This window comes from Symphodus melops (genome assembly GCF_947650265.1).
Source record: "Symphodus melops genome assembly, chromosome: 4".
In the NCBI taxonomy this organism is placed as follows: Eukaryota; Metazoa; Chordata; class Actinopteri; order Labriformes; family Labridae; genus Symphodus; species Symphodus melops.
Genome location: NC_136694.1, coordinates 13,089,752 through 13,106,781, shown reverse-complemented (window position 1 = coordinate 13,106,781; position 17,030 = coordinate 13,089,752). Strand labels below are relative to the sequence as shown.

The 17,030-nt window shown below is 41.2% G+C and overlaps 1 protein-coding gene across 2 annotated transcripts; it reads left to right on the top strand.

Annotated features, from left to right (window-relative positions):
• The first annotated feature begins 2,214 nt into the window (after positions 1 to 2,214).
• Positions 2,215 to 16,732, top strand: tacc1 (transforming, acidic coiled-coil containing protein 1). Of its 2 annotated transcripts, XM_079342258.1 has the most exons (14): positions 2,215 to 3,738; positions 5,016 to 5,125; positions 7,365 to 9,105; positions 9,537 to 9,572; positions 9,913 to 9,976; positions 10,550 to 10,727; positions 11,422 to 11,486; positions 11,934 to 12,065; positions 12,157 to 12,233; positions 12,368 to 12,411; positions 13,618 to 13,781; positions 13,874 to 13,980; positions 14,111 to 14,231; positions 15,229 to 16,732. In XM_079342258.1, exons 1-14 carry the CDS (start codon positions 3,575 to 3,577, stop codon positions 15,292 to 15,294), a joined length of 3,069 nt encoding a protein of 1,022 aa, XP_079198384.1. In that variant the 5' UTR covers positions 2,215 to 3,574; the 3' UTR covers positions 15,295 to 16,732. The 2 variants fall into 2 exon arrangements, with proteins under 2 accessions (XP_079198384.1, XP_079198385.1); XM_079342259.1 differs by lacking the exon at positions 9,537 to 9,572 and having other exon boundaries at positions 2,217 to 3,738.
• Positions 16,733 to 17,030: the final 298 nt, after the last annotated feature.

The following is a 17,030-nucleotide window of genomic DNA, read 5'->3' as shown; positions in this document are numbered from 1 at the left end:
AGCTTAGCCTTTTTTAAGTAAAGCATTCAGAATGTAATTGGCTTTAAATTCACTTTTTAGTGTTCTATTTTCATCAGTTCATTCATTTGTGGGAAATTTGTATCCTATGATAATGTAAAACATGATAAAAAAATATTTGCAAGTACTCTATATACATTTTACATTTACATTATTTATTACTTGTTCAAATCATACAAATAGGCAAACAGAATTTCACAATCGCATTCGTTATTAACATGTTATTATACATTTCTCCACTAGATGTCAGTGTTGCACATTGATTCTGCTATTTGCTCCCAGTATCAACGATCATAAGTCTTTTTTTTGCCATGAAAAGGTACAAAGGTACAGTTACACAAACAGAAACATCTAGTTGCCAACTGCTTGTAGATCCAAATGTGAATGATGAAGTATATAATGTTGATTTCATTCTCTTACTTTTGGCTCTTCATTTGCCACCTGATTGCTGGCATTTAAGTTCCCTTTATAATAGACACTGGATGGCTGTGTGCTGTCACTCTTGCAAACATTGTCTCATTTGCTTTTGCTCCATTGGCCTTCATCTACTTCTTCTGTTCCTTAAACACAAACACATATTTCTCTGGTTACTTTGTTATTTACTCCCTTCCACTGTGGGCCTTATTTAAACCTCCACATGGCTTTTACGTAACACAGTGGCTCCATAATTGTCTTCTAAAAATACAGAGACTGACAGATTTTGCAAGTCAGAATAACTTTACAACAGGAGAAAAGAGCCAGATTGCTTTTCTTTCCTTTCAATATTCATGACATTCTTCCTCTTCTTTTTTTTCAAAACTGCCTATGAGTTTCTGTGTGTTTGAAATCTGAGATCTTTTGAGTTTTGTTTGGATTTTGGTGGAGCAATCAGATTCCTTGGCAGGAGCTGTAGTGACTGTGGTGGTGGTAGTAGAGCAGCTTTGAAGAATAGGGCGGTCTTTTATCTTGAACAACACGCACAGCTGCTTCGTCCAGCTACCTACTGATGTTTATTGATGCCATTTTTAGACTTGACAAGCAGACGTAGAGCTGTCGTCTGTGAGCGTTGTTACTTTGTTAATGGGGCGGGAAGATTGTTTTTTCTCAGATTTCTTTTTCGACTGATTTACTGTGAATAATGAGTAGTGATATTTTGTTAGAGGTGGTAAAATGATCCCTTTCTTATGTAACCTACTGATCCCTGCTACTGGCCCCTAGCTCACCACTGATGTAGAGAGCACTTCGGAATAGACAGCGACTCAGTGGAAACAAAGATTTCAATGCTCTTTCCATTAATAGACATGGAAAAATAACTTCTACAGATGCAGGAAAACAAACCGCTGTCTGACTTTCAGAATCGGTTTTATTGCTAAGTACATATACAAGGAATTAGTCTTGGTGTATTGGTGCGAATGAAAAAACAAGGCTAAAATAACAAGTACTTAAATAAAACAAAAATATGAGAAGTAATTACCAATTGATGAGATAGAATTTAAAGAATGTCAAATATAAAGAATCGTAAAAAAAAAACACGTCTCAGCTGTTGCTACATTATCTCTTATTCAGACATGTCGATAAAGGATTATTGGCATTGATTGCTCCCTCTGTGCATGTAAAAAATAAACATATTTTATTCTAATAAGCCTCAGCTCTCCTCTGTGGCTCATTGACTTCAGAAGCCATGAAGGTAAATATTAATGACAGAGATACAAACGCTAGAATAAAGGAAAAGATTAACTCAGAGGTTCATGTGATAATGTCTTTGGACTACCCTCCAATTACTACTTGCACATGATAAATGCAAGCAGAGATTCCCCTTGCCTTAACCATCGCCTCAAGCTCCACCAGACCCAGACTTTTAATAAGTGGGCAGAGGACTAACCCCACCCTTTCTGGTCCAATGTGGAAACTCTGAGCCTGACTAAGACATGATTTTCTCTGCTTCTCTGGTGGAATTTGGGAGGAGTTTAGCTGCTGCATGGCCAAACCAGATCTTGAAGGAGCTTCTGGAGGGGGGAAGAGTTTTATAAAAACAATACACAAAGGATATATTATCAGGCTATATGAACAGACTCACAAAACCAAAACCCTCAGATACTGTATACGATCCAGGTGGATTAATTGTAAAGGTCTAAATAAAAGTTCTAAATCACAATAGCCTAAATGCACTGTGGACCGTAGGTGAACAATAATCATGAAAAATAATGAAGAACTAAAATACATTTTCCAACTTATTTCTTACAGTGATTATTCACCATGGACTTTAAGAGACCAAACACTAATCTATCTGTGTTTTGTATTCGTTTGGCTTCAGGAGCTCCTGTCCTGGATTTCTGAAAGATAAGACGTTTTTCTATGCTTTTAAATGTTACATCAATCTCAACTTTAATCCATACGATAATTACTTGAAACGCTGTCTTTGCTGACTGAATGTCTTTGAAGGGTAGTGTGTGTAAAAGTAACAGCACTGGTCAAAGGGTAATACACTGAGAGCCCTCATCACAACAAAATAAAATTGTAATAAATAGGACCAGCGTATTGATCATTTTTAGAAGTTATAACTCGTGGGTGTTTTTTTCAAGACATTTGATTTACATGGAAGGTGCTTTGTTTGACTCGCTCAACTTTACGTCTTTAGTTTGGTTAGCATTTGTTTATTTAGAAACAATTGTTGTGCAAAACATGGGACGGGATGTGAGGCTTTCTTTCATTTCCTTGACGACTTCAAACAATTAATACTTGTCTCATCCATTAATGAGTGTATTCAAGGAAATGATTCCCTGTCAGCACTGTGGTTTGAACTGCTGCCTCAGACAAATTGAATCCAGCCAGGTAGATCTCCTGAGGCTACCCAACAGAACTGGTTCCCCTGGTCATGCATGCTTGCCACTGGATGGGAGGAAGAGTTAACTGTTAAACTGCCCGGGGGGAGCAGAGAAGGCTTAAGAATCCAGCCCCACATTCCTATCCCCTCTTTGGGCTATAAAGTGTGGAGCCCCAAACAGTTCAGCTCCTCCTCCTGTGTTTGTTTTTGGCTCCCTCCTCCTGCTTCAGAGTGCACGAGCGGTTTGACAGGGACGTACCATTCTCCGACCACAGGGGAGCTGATTTGGTCGAGTGAGGAGAAGCTGTGTTCGTTTTTAGAGCTTCAAGCTTCCTGCCTCCCCGCCTGTGCTCTGTGTCAGTGGATCGGCCCGAGGTGGAGGGTAACCGTTGGAGGGGGGTTTCAGAGGAGGAGAGAGTGAGAGCAGCATTTGGAAACCCAGCTGATCAGAGCTGAGGTATTCTACCACTGAGGCAGAGGAAGAGTGTGCGTGACTGGAGCATTTTGTTAATTTATAAGCAAGAATATTCAAATACAGGCGTGGAAAAGATATGTTTTCACCTTTTCATGAGGAAAGAAGGGGACTCACGTGAAGAGAAAGGCTCTTGGGAAAGATGTGAAGGCTGTTGGCAGGGTGGGAATCTGAGGAAGAAACACACCGAAAAGGATCTGTCAGACTCACTCGGGGAACCTATCTACTGAAAACCTGAATCAACAGAGGGTTGAAGAAGCCACTTGGAAAGAAACAGAGGGATGTCTTGGCTGTCACCTGTGTCATGGGCCAAATGGACATGGACGGCAGTACGAGGTGGAGAGGAAGAGGAGGAGGGTGAGGGGCACGAGGCCAGCGGAGAGAGGGTGCAATTTGGAGAGAGAGGAGAGGAAGAAGAGGAGGAGGAGAGATCTCTCAGCTGCAGGCAAGTGTTGTGCTGTAGCCCCTGAGACTACTAAAACTGTGATTCACACTGTCTGGACTCTCAGATTCATGTGTGTGCTTGTGTGTCCACCTGTCAGGTCGAGGAACCTTTTTCTATTCTGGATATAAGTTGAAAAGGGCAGATGAAAAAAAATGGACTAAATCATGTCTGTTCTTTTTTTTTTTTTGGCATCAAGGATTTGTGTGTGCATGCAGAGATGTCAAACGTGTTCCTGCTGAGCTGACATGTTTCCGGCCTGGCTATTGTTAATCAGTGATATTGTTTGAAATGAATGTTTTCACTGGTAGATCCTCATTGCTGTGGCAGCACACTCTCCCAACACTACAGCCAGGTAGTTTAATGATGTAATCATTGCTCACAAACATGGCACAATGCCTTACTGTCTGTGCTTCTCGTGTTTGCTTTGATCTGATCTCAACCATTGTTTCAACTCAGTCAACAAATCACTCACTTCTCTTTTCACGCCGACCTCGACACTTCTGCACTTGAACTTTTTAAAGACGAGATCACGTTTTTTTTTTCTACCCTCCATTAAATGCCAAAAGCCATGTTAACACACCTTCCAGATACAGTAGATCAGGAGTTCCTAAGTCAGAGCCACGTGGATATCTAAACTACGCTGTGATGTGGCACCCTGAAGTGATCAGATCACAATTAGACTGTTGCTGCACGACGATGTCAGAATGGAGCTGCACCGTTATAATTAATATTTAAAAACTGACATGCAGGTAGCTTGAACGCTGCTCAGTGTCAAGTGCTCAAACTCAGACGGTGAAGTGCTCGAAATGTTACAGGAAGGAGTTGGCTGCTTCATTTCCTCTTTCTGTTACTCAATCTTCATGCACTAAAAATGGTTGGCTTCAACCCCTGAGCCCTCTAAAAGGAGTGAAACAGCTTTGCAAGGGACCATCTGTCTCACATGAAAGAACACATTTACTTTAAAGAATCGCAGGCTCTTCTAGACTGTCCAATATTCTGGTGCTATAAATCTGACAGAAACCAACGTCTTGTACTTGCACTTGTCTTTGCTGTAAGTGCAGTTCTGTTTATTCAGGTGTTGTTTACAGTTACATTGCCTATTAGAACTGTCTGAGTGTACATAGTTTCAGCATTTACTCCTCAGTTATGTAAGGCTCTGTCCGTCCTCCAGCAGTCTAGTGTTTTTGAGTGTTTGGAAAGTTCATGCTCTTTCTCTCTGTCTCTCTCTCTCTCTCTCTCTCTCTCTCTCTCTTTCTCTCTCTCTCTCTCCCCTACAGCTCTGAGTCAGAGGGGCATTTTGACACTCCTGAAGCAGCAACTCCTGTCCGCTCTCCTCCAACCCTCCCAGCAGAGCTGGAGAACAACAACACTGATGCACGCAAAACTGGTGAGGCCACTGCTGAGCATAAAAAAAGACACAGTCTCACAGAGAGAGGTGAACAGAGGTGCCGTCGGCATACTCTCTGAGACGTAAACACGCTAGCTTGGAGCTGCTGAAAGTTATATAATTATAATTGCAAATATGAAACTGATTATAAGAGACACCTTTTCAAGCACACAGAACATATTGTGTCCCTTCCTTGAGTTGCCATGGAAACAAGGGTCTTTTAATGTGACTGAAAGTGAACAGACATTACATCATGTATTTTCACTGAGAGGAAAACCTTTCTAAATGTATCATACACCTAAGCCATGGTTATTAGTTCAAAACTGATTGATTTTGGGCAGCTTAATGTGATGTGTCTGAACTATAAATCAGGTTCTCCATGTCAGAGTAATTGGATACATGAGAAGTCTGACTCTTTTAGGAATGTTCCAATCTGTTGCAGTTAAGCTAAAAAGGGGAATTTACCTGCCTTTTTTTAAAGCACCTAAGGCTAATGATTACCTAAACATGTCCTGCATGCTTAATATGTGAGCTTGTCTGCACCCTGCAGGTCTTTTGGGTGTGATGATGGCAGAAGCATCACTTCCGTCATTTGAATCACTAAGAGGAGGAGCTTAAAGTAGAGTCAGGGTGGGAATGGCCTTTGCTCTGGAATTCAACAGGTTCAACAAAAGTTTTGGTTCCCCCTTGTTTTTGTGTTGATTACTGATCGAGGTCACAGTGAAGGGAGGGACTGAACAAAGCTTGTTATCTGACTTCAACCATCATCATGAAGCTGGCCCTTTAAGAAGCAGCAGGCCATGTGTTTATGTGGGGCACTTACTGTTTTTACCTGGGGAATAAATTGTTCTTGTTTAAAAAACAAAAGTGCACATTTTTAAAGGTTAATCTCTGCATGGAGCAATGAGGGAGTTCTCTTTTGACTCAAGCACAAACAAGCGAGTTAGGATGTTTGAATCCTGGCAGCCTTTAGTTAAAATGCTTCTAAAAAACATCAACATAAACACGCTGACGGCTGTGTTTGTCTGGATGTGAATTTATGTAACTGTGTTTAGGTGTTTACCAACAACCTACCAAGGGACTAGACATGGATATTAGCCTATAGCTATAATCTGGTATATTTATATGTTTATGTTCACTGTCCCTATTTAAACAAAATACATCCAAAGTCTAAGTCACTGCCTCTGCATCTGTGTATACATGGAGACAATTATTATTCTACTTATACAAAGATGATAAAGGTTTAATGCAGGGTTGAAACTATAATATAAACTAAAATGTAATATATTAAATAGATGATTGAGTGTTGTAAAGTATGTGTTGTAAAGTATATACAGTTCATACTGTTTTGCTTTCAGCTCCAGAACATCATGATATTTACTGTGAGTTTGGCAGAAGGAAAAAAAGCAGCAACGATTACTACGACAGCTTTATGTATCCCAGTAGGGCGATTCAGTTGACAGCCCACCAAGCGATATGAATAGACACAATACAAACACAAACAGAGTGGGTAAGTCGTACGAAGAACAAAACTGAACAAAATGTTGACGAAAACAATCTGTTGATAACATTTAAATTAGAGGTGTTATTTCAAGGAAGCTGAGTGTCTCCATGCTCAGACCTGTTTTGCCTTTCCAAACACAACAGTGAGAGAACAACAAAAGGAATCTGATACCTGTCCAATGAATATGCATGAGGATTAGGTGAGAACATGTTTGCATGGGCATGTCGGATTGCAGGAATACTTTGAGAGTGACACTCTGGCGACACACTAATCTGAAAGGAAGTAGGTAGAAACACAGCAGGCCGTGCTAGTATCCTAGCAACATAATATTACAGGAATATGGGAGTATGACAGCTGTACTGAAATATGGTGACGTGTCAAACTGTTCCCTGGAGGCAATAATTACACAATCACCACCTCTGTCCCTGTTGTCACAAAACAAATAAATCACATCTCTCTTTTTACTCTTTTCTTTGGCAATACTTGGTTTATATGTCATAGCCCTCATAGTAAGACATCACCATGGCAACAGCAGTTACTGGATCAGTTGGTTGGCTTGTAACCAATCAGACATCAGCTCGATCTGAGTACAGATTTGATTGGAGGGATGATCATTGGCAGGAAAAGTGTGCATGCTGATTTAAATAGTGTATTTTTCATATATATATATATATATATATATATATAAGTATATATTTGTGGATGAATGTTTGAATGTCTAATTTATTTTATCAGATGTGGATCAGGAGGAGCACCTGATAGTGACTGGTCCTGTTGAGGATCTGGATATTTTTCTCAGACACAACATGGGTCAGGATGAGCCGACGGTTCCCATGGGTGGTCCGCTAGAAGTAGACATCCAGACCCTGGAAGCACAGCAAACTCCACAGAATCTCCCAGAAGCCTTGAGCTCTGTGCCAGACCCTGCTGCTGCATCCCCCATGAAGGAAATGCCTGAAGTGACTGACAAATGCACAGTGCCAAAGTCTGAGCCACACCAAGCACCAGGCCCTGTCCTTGTTGCAGATACTGTTCCAGAAGTGGCTCCAGTTCTTGCCCCTGCTCCTGCTCCTCCTCTTGGTCCTGCCCCTGCCACTGCTCCTGCCCCTACTCCTGTTGTTGCCCCTTCCCCTACTCCTGTTGTTGCCCTTGCTCCTACTCCTGTTCTTGCAGCTGCTCCTGATCCTGTTCTTGCCCCCGCCCCTACTCCTGTTCTTGCCCCTGCTCCTGATCCTGTTCTTGCCCCTGCTCCTGCTCCTGTTCTTGCCCCTGCTCCTGCTCCTGTTCTTGCCCCTGCTCCTGATCCTGTTCTTGCCCCTGCTCCTGCTCCTGTTCTTGCCCCTGCCCCTACTCCTGTTCTTGCCCCTGCCCCTACTCCTGTTCTTGCCCCTGCTCCTGATCCTGTTCGTGCCCCTGCTCCTGATCCTGTTCTTGCCCCTGCTCCTGATCCTGTTCTTGCCCCTGCTCCTGATCCTGCCCCTGATCACATTCCGGAGCCAGCACAGATCCAAAGCAGTGAGCCTGAGGCCAAACCAGCTTCAGAGCCCACTTTGCAGAAAACAGAACCAGTGTGCATTGACGCGGAACAATCCAAACCTGTTCAAAAGACAAAATCCAGTAAGTCCAAGCCCCCATCGCTGAAGCTGAATGAGTCTATGAATGAGCTCGCCCAAACAAACGAGGAAGAAGAACTTCCTGTTCCCAAGGCCTCATACAAATTTAACCCTGACCAGCTGGATGACAGCTTTAACCCCTTCACAAGCGGTGGATCTAAAATACAGAACTCTCCCCCACCTTGCGGTCCGAGCTCTCTCCCCAGACTAGAGCCTCTCGGCAGCTCATTGTCTGACTGCGATGCCAACTCAGCAGCTCCAGCAGAAGCAGAGACGATGGAGTCATTTTCAGAGCCAAAGCCAGTTATGCTGGAGTTTGGTCTGGACAAAGGGGCGGTCAGCAAGCCGCCTCCGAGGAACTTAGGTGGTAAAAAGAAAATCAGCAAACTTGCAGCTAAGAAGCAAAAGCCCAAAGGATCAGAGGGTTCCTCTAAACCTGCACCAGAACCCACAATTTCAGAAACAGATTCTCAACCAGCACCAGAAACGGTTTCGGAAGTTCCCCCGGAGCCTTCTTTGCCGGTCTCAGACTCCGCCGCACCTTTGAACCTTGACGACGTTCCCATTCCTAAAAAAGGAACATATAACTTTGATCCCAGTCAGTGGGACGATCCTAACTTCAATCCATTCGGCAGCAGCAGCAGCAGCAGCTCTCCAAAGCTACCTAAGAGCTCCTACAATTTTGATCCTGATCATTTTGACGACTCCGTGGACCCTTTTAAATCCTCCAAAACTCTCAGCACAGAGGACTCGTCCAGTAGTGTCCCTCAGCAGGAGAAGAAAGTGCAAGATGGAGGCAAACAGACAGCAGGGGAGAAGAAAGTGAGGCAAATTCCCAAGAAAGGCAAAGAGAGGACAATCAAGTAAGTGAATGTTATCACTAGTATACTATATTATCAAAAATATTCAATTAAATTAGCACCAGAACTCATTATTTCTCTGGATGATCACTATGATACTACACAATGCTTTATGCACATGCCAGACACTTAACACGGCACATTGATGCAATTCCCATTCCGGTTATATATAGACTTTCAAAGGAGCTTTTAGCTGTCGTGGTTTGGACTATATATAGTTTTTCCAGGTCCGTGTGCATCGTGTGTTTCTTTTCTAACTTGAAACTGTCGGTTGAGATTCTAACATGCTGAGCTGAACCCTTGAGTCACTCACACGCTCTCCTTTCTCCGTTCTTCATCTTCTTCATCAATATCCCCCTCATACCTCATCCCTCCTCTTCCTGTCTGTTACGCAACTCCCAAACTCTGCTTTCGTCCTCCACTCTTGGCCTCAGGACATCTGAACAAGTCAAGTTTCTCTGTTTTCTGTTGTAAGTACTCTCACTATAGACGCTCGTTTTTTTTCCCCATTGCATGCTCGCTTTCCGTTTCACACCCATCGTGGCATGTGCTGCATTAGAAATGAGTGTTTAGGGAGAACATGAGGGGAAATAAACGTCTGCCTCTGTCTCACCTCACCTCAAAAAGCATCTCCTGCTACATCTGCAAGTCAATTTGTACAGTCTTGTGTCCCTTCCAGAGATCTGAACAATCAGGGTTTTACAAGCTGTTATAAATATGGAAGGAAAATAAATTAAAGTGTTTAAGGAGTGCTTAATCTGAATCTCTATATTCTGACGGTTTTGTTGTTACCGTGTGCTTGCTTTGTAGGAATTCCTGTAAAGTTCAGAAGTATGACGACAGCCAGTCCTTGGTGCTCGATGTGTGCAATAAGGTACCGTGTGATTTTGTGTCAGAGTGTTGGGTCAGGCGAAATGTTTCACCTTACTGCAGTGACGCTGCAATGTCCATTATTCAGCAGCTGTCACACACTTTGGCCTCACTTCTTTACACAGACACACACACAGGAACACACACATAAACACAGTAACACAAGCTGACAGGAGCATCAGCAGTGTCTCCGCAGTGCCTGTTTGGCATGGTGACAGATCTGTGACTTATCCCTCTGCAGTCCATTATGAGAGAGCTGCGACATGATCACCTCTGATATGATATAAAAGATACAAGAGGTAACTTATTGTTACAAAGTTTCTCAAGGCAAACCATTGATGTGACCGCCCCACCATGATGGAGTTTTATAGAAACAAAATTGGGGATTTCTTGATGATTGTTTGAAGTGATTTTTATGTATAAAAAGTACTGTATACACTGAGTACTCGTGAACATTTTAGACCTACAGCTGTAAGATTTTCTTTTCTCCTTTTTTTTTTTTTAAACATGAATGAAAATCCAAGCTTAATATAAAATCTGTAGTGATGTGAATCTGACCTTCCTGCCTTGTCTCCAGGAGGAGGATGAGGTGGTGGTTCAGACCCCAGAGATCACCCAGCGGGTGCATCATGCCACGGATGAGGAGAAACTTGCTTCCACGGCCATAATGGCCAGCCAGGAGGAAAATGAGGAATCTGAATGCATCAAAGCATCTGCCACAGTACAGCCAATCGTTGAAAAGTCTGTTTCGGATGGTATGTGCCATAACCCTTTCACTACATGTAGAGAACGAGTGTTAAGAGCTCATTTAAATTTACGTGGAAGAGCTACCTGGCCTTTGTTTGTCTGTTTGATTCCTTCTAACTTTCTAAGTTAACTTGTGATGTTTGTTTGTTTTTTACCCAAGATGTATTTTTATTTAAGAAGACGTTTTTTCTCTTCCAATCAGAATTCTTTTATTGATAAGATAAGATAATCCTTTATTCATGCCGTATTTTATAGATTATGTGCAGGTCCATTTAGGTCAAGTGTTTGCACGAGGCGTTAAAGATGTCGCTATGATCAGAGGAAAGACCACCAAACAACTGTTAGATGACAACAAAGACACTGAGACTGCAACATAAGAAGTTCTGTCGGACCACTGGAGACGGAAAAGCAACAGCAGAGACTGTTCAAAGAGGGAGAAAAATAGAGCACGCTTACGCAGCAAAAGTCTGTCCTGGATGTAGAAAAGTTAAAAATACAACACTTCTAAACACATGCTTCATACAGTTGGGTTTAAAAACCAGTCTGTGACAAGTGTTGCAGCTATAAAACAACTTTTTGTTGTCTTGGAAACAAGACGATCCAATGAGAAATAAGGCTTAAGTTCAGGTAAGCCCTTTACAGATAGCCTTCTCTGTTGTGTAAATCAGTTACCAGTATGTACTTTTACTTTTGTCCTCAAAGGTGCTGAGATGAAGATGTCAGCTCACGTAGAAGAGAAGGACTCCTGCAGTCTGAAGGATGATACAGTAAGTGGACTAGAGAGATCACAACATGAATATTTCAACATTACCGGTTTGTTTCGCTCTTATTGTGCTACATCTCAATTAGGAAAGCCAAACTACTTTTCACATTCCTATAGTGGTGGCCTACTTATCATTATGCTATTTTCACCATAATACATTTTTATTGTTGTGACTCACGCAATATTTGTCTTGGAGAACCACATTTGCACCTTCAGGTTATTGTTTGCTGAACAGAATAAACACGTTTAAAATTGTTCTTCGATGGAAAGTAAAATTAGCAGCTAAAGGGATAAGACAGGCCTGGAACAAAATGTGAAGACGATGGATTTTTTCATCAGATCTCAAACTAAACATAATTATAATAACAATAATAATAATAACTATAATAATAATAATAATACATGTCATTTACTGGCGCCTTACACACTATGCTTTCTGCATGTTCTGCAGAGTGAGGTATCCTTTAGGCAAAAAGCAAAAGTGGCGCTCAACGAAACCACAGATGTAGCAGCTCTGTCTCAGGACAACATACCACTGAGTGAGATGGACAAAGCCGCTGTGCTCACCCTGATCAGAGAAGAGGTATGTCACTGCCACACAATCACAAAAAAGGACCTCACAGCATTAATTCATGTTTTTATACCTGAAAAGTAACATCCCATCTTTCAATCAGATCATCACAAAAGAGATTGAGGTCAATGAGTGGAAGAGGAAGTACGAGGAGAGCAGAGCCGAGGTTTTGGAGATGAGGTATGAGGCATCACTGTTTCTTCAAAGCCTAGCAGCTGCACGTTTTAAGATATTGTGGCAGACTTAAAAATAAAAAAAACATCTAAATATTTTTTTAAACAGACGAGTGGTTAACTCTGCTTTAATCTCAACAGGACAATAGTTGCAGAATATGAGAAAACAGTTGCACAGATGATTGGTGAGTTGCTGCCACCTGGTGGTCACATGTTCTACTTCAATTGTTTGTTTGTTTTTATTTAATAGAAGCAAGTTATTGCCATCTGCAAACATGTAGTTTTTTTTTTTTTTCGCAGTGAAGTGAACATTCTGTAGATTTAAGGATGCACTTCAAATGTTTATTGTGAAGTCCAGTCATGGCACATTAATTATTCAGTGCATATGTTAAAATTAATGTTAACAAAGAGCTAACAGGTTTAGCCCTGTAGCTTCATTATACAGGTGTTAATATCACCATTAAAAGGAAAGTTTAGTAATTGTAGCCCTTTTCTATTGATATTGTTGATCATAAAGATTTTGGACCAAATTTATTATTTAATTTATTTTGCTTCTTCTGTTGGCCAAACGCAACAGAAATCCCTCTGTAGCTACCCTTGTGAAGTTCTGCCAGCCCTGTAACACACCATAAAATCTTAAAACATTTAAACATAAGACCTGTTGAACTTTTCAGACATCTCACATTGGCAGTGAGAAATATACTTGGTTTCATTTAGTTCAATTTATTAGAGAATGAATGGTCCAAGTTGTTAATAAACATGATTGTATTTTTTCTGAGGGAAAATAGCCAAAGACTTGTTTCATCTTTAGTGTCTGGCAGGTCTGAAATATGTCAAACTGAACCAAAGCAATCCCGCTGTTGGACTCGATACCCAGTTATTAAAACAGTTGAAGCAATAGTAAAGTATGCATGAAGATCGGTCATTTAATTTAGCTTAAAATATAGAAATTAGGGGTCGCCGGTGGCGCAGCGGCAGAGCGCGCGATCCCATGTATTGAGGCTCGGTCCTCACGCGGGCGGCCCGGGTTTGCGTCTGGCCTGTGGCCCATTTCCCGCATGTCTCTCCCCACTCTCTCTCCCTGATTTCCGACTCTGTCCACTTTCCTCCCTCTATAATAAAGGAAAAAATCAATTAATCAATTATTTGCCTTTTTTCGTATGATTTGGGTCACTGTCCCGTTGTAATTTATTACATTTGGAAAACTGCTGCTTTCTAAATAAACATGTCAAAGCTTCAGGCCTAGCAGGATGTAAACACACTTAATTACCCTCAAGGGATACTAAAGATCCAAAACCAAGGATAGGATAACACATTGATATTACTAAAGCCACAGGTTAAGCCTCTTGCTTCCTTCAAATCTAATACTCCGACTTCTCTGTTGATTACAGAGGACGAGCAGCAGCATAAGACCGTGTCCAGCACCAAGTCTGTCAGGCAGTTGACTTTAGAGAGAGATCAGGCCATAGCTGACCTCAACTCTGTGGAGCGCTCCTTTGCTGACCTCTTCAGGAGGTACGAGAATATGAAAGGAGTCCTGGAGGGGTTCAAGAAGGTCGGTAGAGCTTCAGTATGAATGTCAAGAGATGCTAAGCACATCACAAGCACTTTATAGAAAAATCACAAGTTTCTTTTTTATCTTTCCAGAACGAGGAGGTGTTGAAGAAGTGTGCGCAGGACTACCTGATGCGGATCAAGCAGGAAGAGCAGAGATATCAAACCCTCAAGGTGCACGCTGAGGAGAAACTGGATAAGTAAGCCTTCAATTCTGCGGTTTCTGACTCTTCTAGATGAATCTCAAGACTCTGTATTAATCCACTGTCTGTATGGCAAGACCTATCACCTGGACAACTTCTCTCATCTTCTTCACTCCCTCTCCAACAGGGCTAATGAGGATATAGCACAGGTACGTGCCAAGGCCAACTCTGAGGGTGTCGCACTCAACGCCAGCTTGAGGAAGGAGCAGATGAAAGTGGAGTCCCTTGAGAGAGCTGTCCTTCAAAAGGTAGGCTGACTGCAAACGTGTTTCCAGTGGATTCGCTGTGCTTAAATTGGCTGCATGGTTTTGCGGTGGTTAGTGCTGCTGCCTTACAGCAAAGAGGTTCCTGGATCCCCATCGGACAGGGCCTCTCTGCGTGGAGTTTGCATGTTCTCTGGCATGCTCCCACAGTCCAAACACATGCTCGTTAGTTTGATGAATGGCTCTACATTGCCCGTAGGTGTGAATGTGAATGACAATGACAGGTGGGATTGGCTCCAGCCCCCCAGAACCTCGAATGGGAAAGGTGTTATAGAAAATGGAACAGCATGGAAGGATATGTTTAAATTCATGAGAGGAGAAGTTCTCTCAGGTTAAATGTTGTTATCTGGAAAGCTTGTCTGTTGGCAAAAAAATGCCCATCCAGGCATTCCCAAACACTGATTGTTAAATACATTAAACTTAATTTTAGCCTTGTGCTACTAAAGATGAGATCCCTTAAATGATACCATTGGTGATATAAACATGGATGCACTCTCAGTGTCTTCAAACACTGGTTTTTGAAGCGGACTGTCGAGGCCCATCGATGTTTGTCGCCATGTTGGAAGTGCTGTCTTAAACTAACTTTCTGTAAACTTAGTAAGTGACAACGAGCTGGAGCTGAGGACGAGTCTCCTGGCAAATAGTGACAACACACACGTCTGGCATATCTGACAACTCTTTTCTTATGATCAAAAGAGATGATTATTGTGATAAAATAACCTCCTGTCCAGTGTGTAAAAAGATATGAGAAAGGTAGACCAAATCTTTTTTCTGAACCAGGCTGTAAATGTAATGATTTCTGATGTAGAAGTTGAAGAACTTTTTTGAATGTGCATGTGACTGTAGGGGCTTTTGCAGCCAGCCTCAAATGGACCCTTTTTTTTTGCTCTTCCGGGCATTGCCTCTGAGATGATGACTGTACAAAATGATGTCAATTTTGCATTACCATCAGCTTCTTACGCTGTCTCTCCTTCTCTCACAGAATCAAGAAATCGAGGAGCTCACAAAGATCTGTGACGAACTGATCACCAAACTGGGAACAGGATAAGAGGCCTTTCATCAACTTTAAAGATGTAAATTCTGTACAGGATCACGGTCAAGCACATGAATACTTTTCTTTCTTTCTGATTTATTTTTCATACATTTAAACAAAGAACGGCTGCAATTGCTCTTTTTATATAGCTAAATCTGAAACCAGATCAAGAAGTGATCGATGTGTTGACCGTGTAGTGGCAGTATGAAAAAGCACAAAATGATCATGATAAAGTATTTTGAATTATTTAGATAAGAAGTGCCATGACATGTGGCCCTTTGGTTCAGGGTTTATAGTAAAGGTAATGTTAAAGATGATCCCTCTTCTTTGAACTGTGTGCGTTTGGAAAAATAATTAATGAAGGTTGTTTCTTTGATAATTTACACTTGCCACTTTTTGGGATAGAGCACAGCCATCTTTTACCACAGTGTGTTTTCTCTGTGTGTAACTGCTGAAGATACAGTTCAAAGAAAGAACACTTACGTCTTAATCCAGTGCCTGAACAGATCAGGAGTTTTAATGTCCTTGCCTGTACATTTTCCCTGTTCCAGTTTCTTCTGGGATTCAGATTTTTTTTTTTTAGATCTGCAGGTTGTCTTCTTCTGTTATGTTACTCAAAGTAATCTTTGGCTTTTTTTAACACTAGTTCACATAAACAATGTGTGATAAAGTCCTCAGTCCTGCAGTTTGGATTTCATGAACAATGAGCCCCAAAAATCCATGGGATTGTTAATATGAAGAGCACTTCAATGAATCACAATCTAAATTATTTTCTTTCATTATTTGTAGTCATTTGATGGTTTGACAGTGCTGGTTGGACACTCAAGATTAGATTGAAACTGGAATAGGGAAATATGCTCTAATCATTATGTATTATTCAAACATGGGCCATGATCTTCATTCTGTCCCTGCCATGTAGATATATTTGACTGTATTCATACTTGATCCAAATGTTGCTGCTGTGCCTCTATTTTGTCGATTTTGTAAAACTGTTGTTTCCAAACTCGGTTTGCCAAAGTGTCATACAAAAATATATCTTTGTTGATCAAAGTATTCTGAACAATAGTTAGCCATCATGGGTTTTTTACTATACAGTTTATGAATGGGCATACATTCAGACACATTACTTTATAAAGCAAAGCTCTGAGTTTTAGCTAGCATGAAATAACATCTTCTTTGCTAACATCAGCGTTTTTTTTTTATCAGCAAGGGCAGGTTGTTCTTTTTCATCAGCACAATGAATTGCCAGACATCACTTTAAAATGCGACTGGTTTGTGTGTCCCTTTGTAGTGCTGTTACATTAGTCTGAAGGTGCTTTTTAATCCAAGTTCATTGTCACAGTACAATATGTGTAAATGTATATATTTTATGATGAGAATATACCCAGATTGTATGTTAATGGCTATATTTTGTGCATTTCTGAATAAATGGTAAAGATTGAGAGTTACTGAAGTTTCCTTCTCAGCTTGAATCCTTTTTCTTACATTTGAAATAAACAACCTCTGTAGTATCAGAGTTTACGGTTGCTGCAGTCCTGAAAATAAACAGAGGTGAACTCAGAGATTGTTATTCCTACAGGTCAGCCAGAGGCCAAGTTTTACCCTTGTTTTCATGCTTCTGCATCCAATGTACTGTCTCTTCTTTTAAACATATAATTAGTGGTAGTTTGTTTGTGAGTCAATGGCCTGAAGTTTCCTCCAGCAGTCTGATAAAACAATGTAGTGATAAAAGTTTTCTAAAGTTGTCTCTC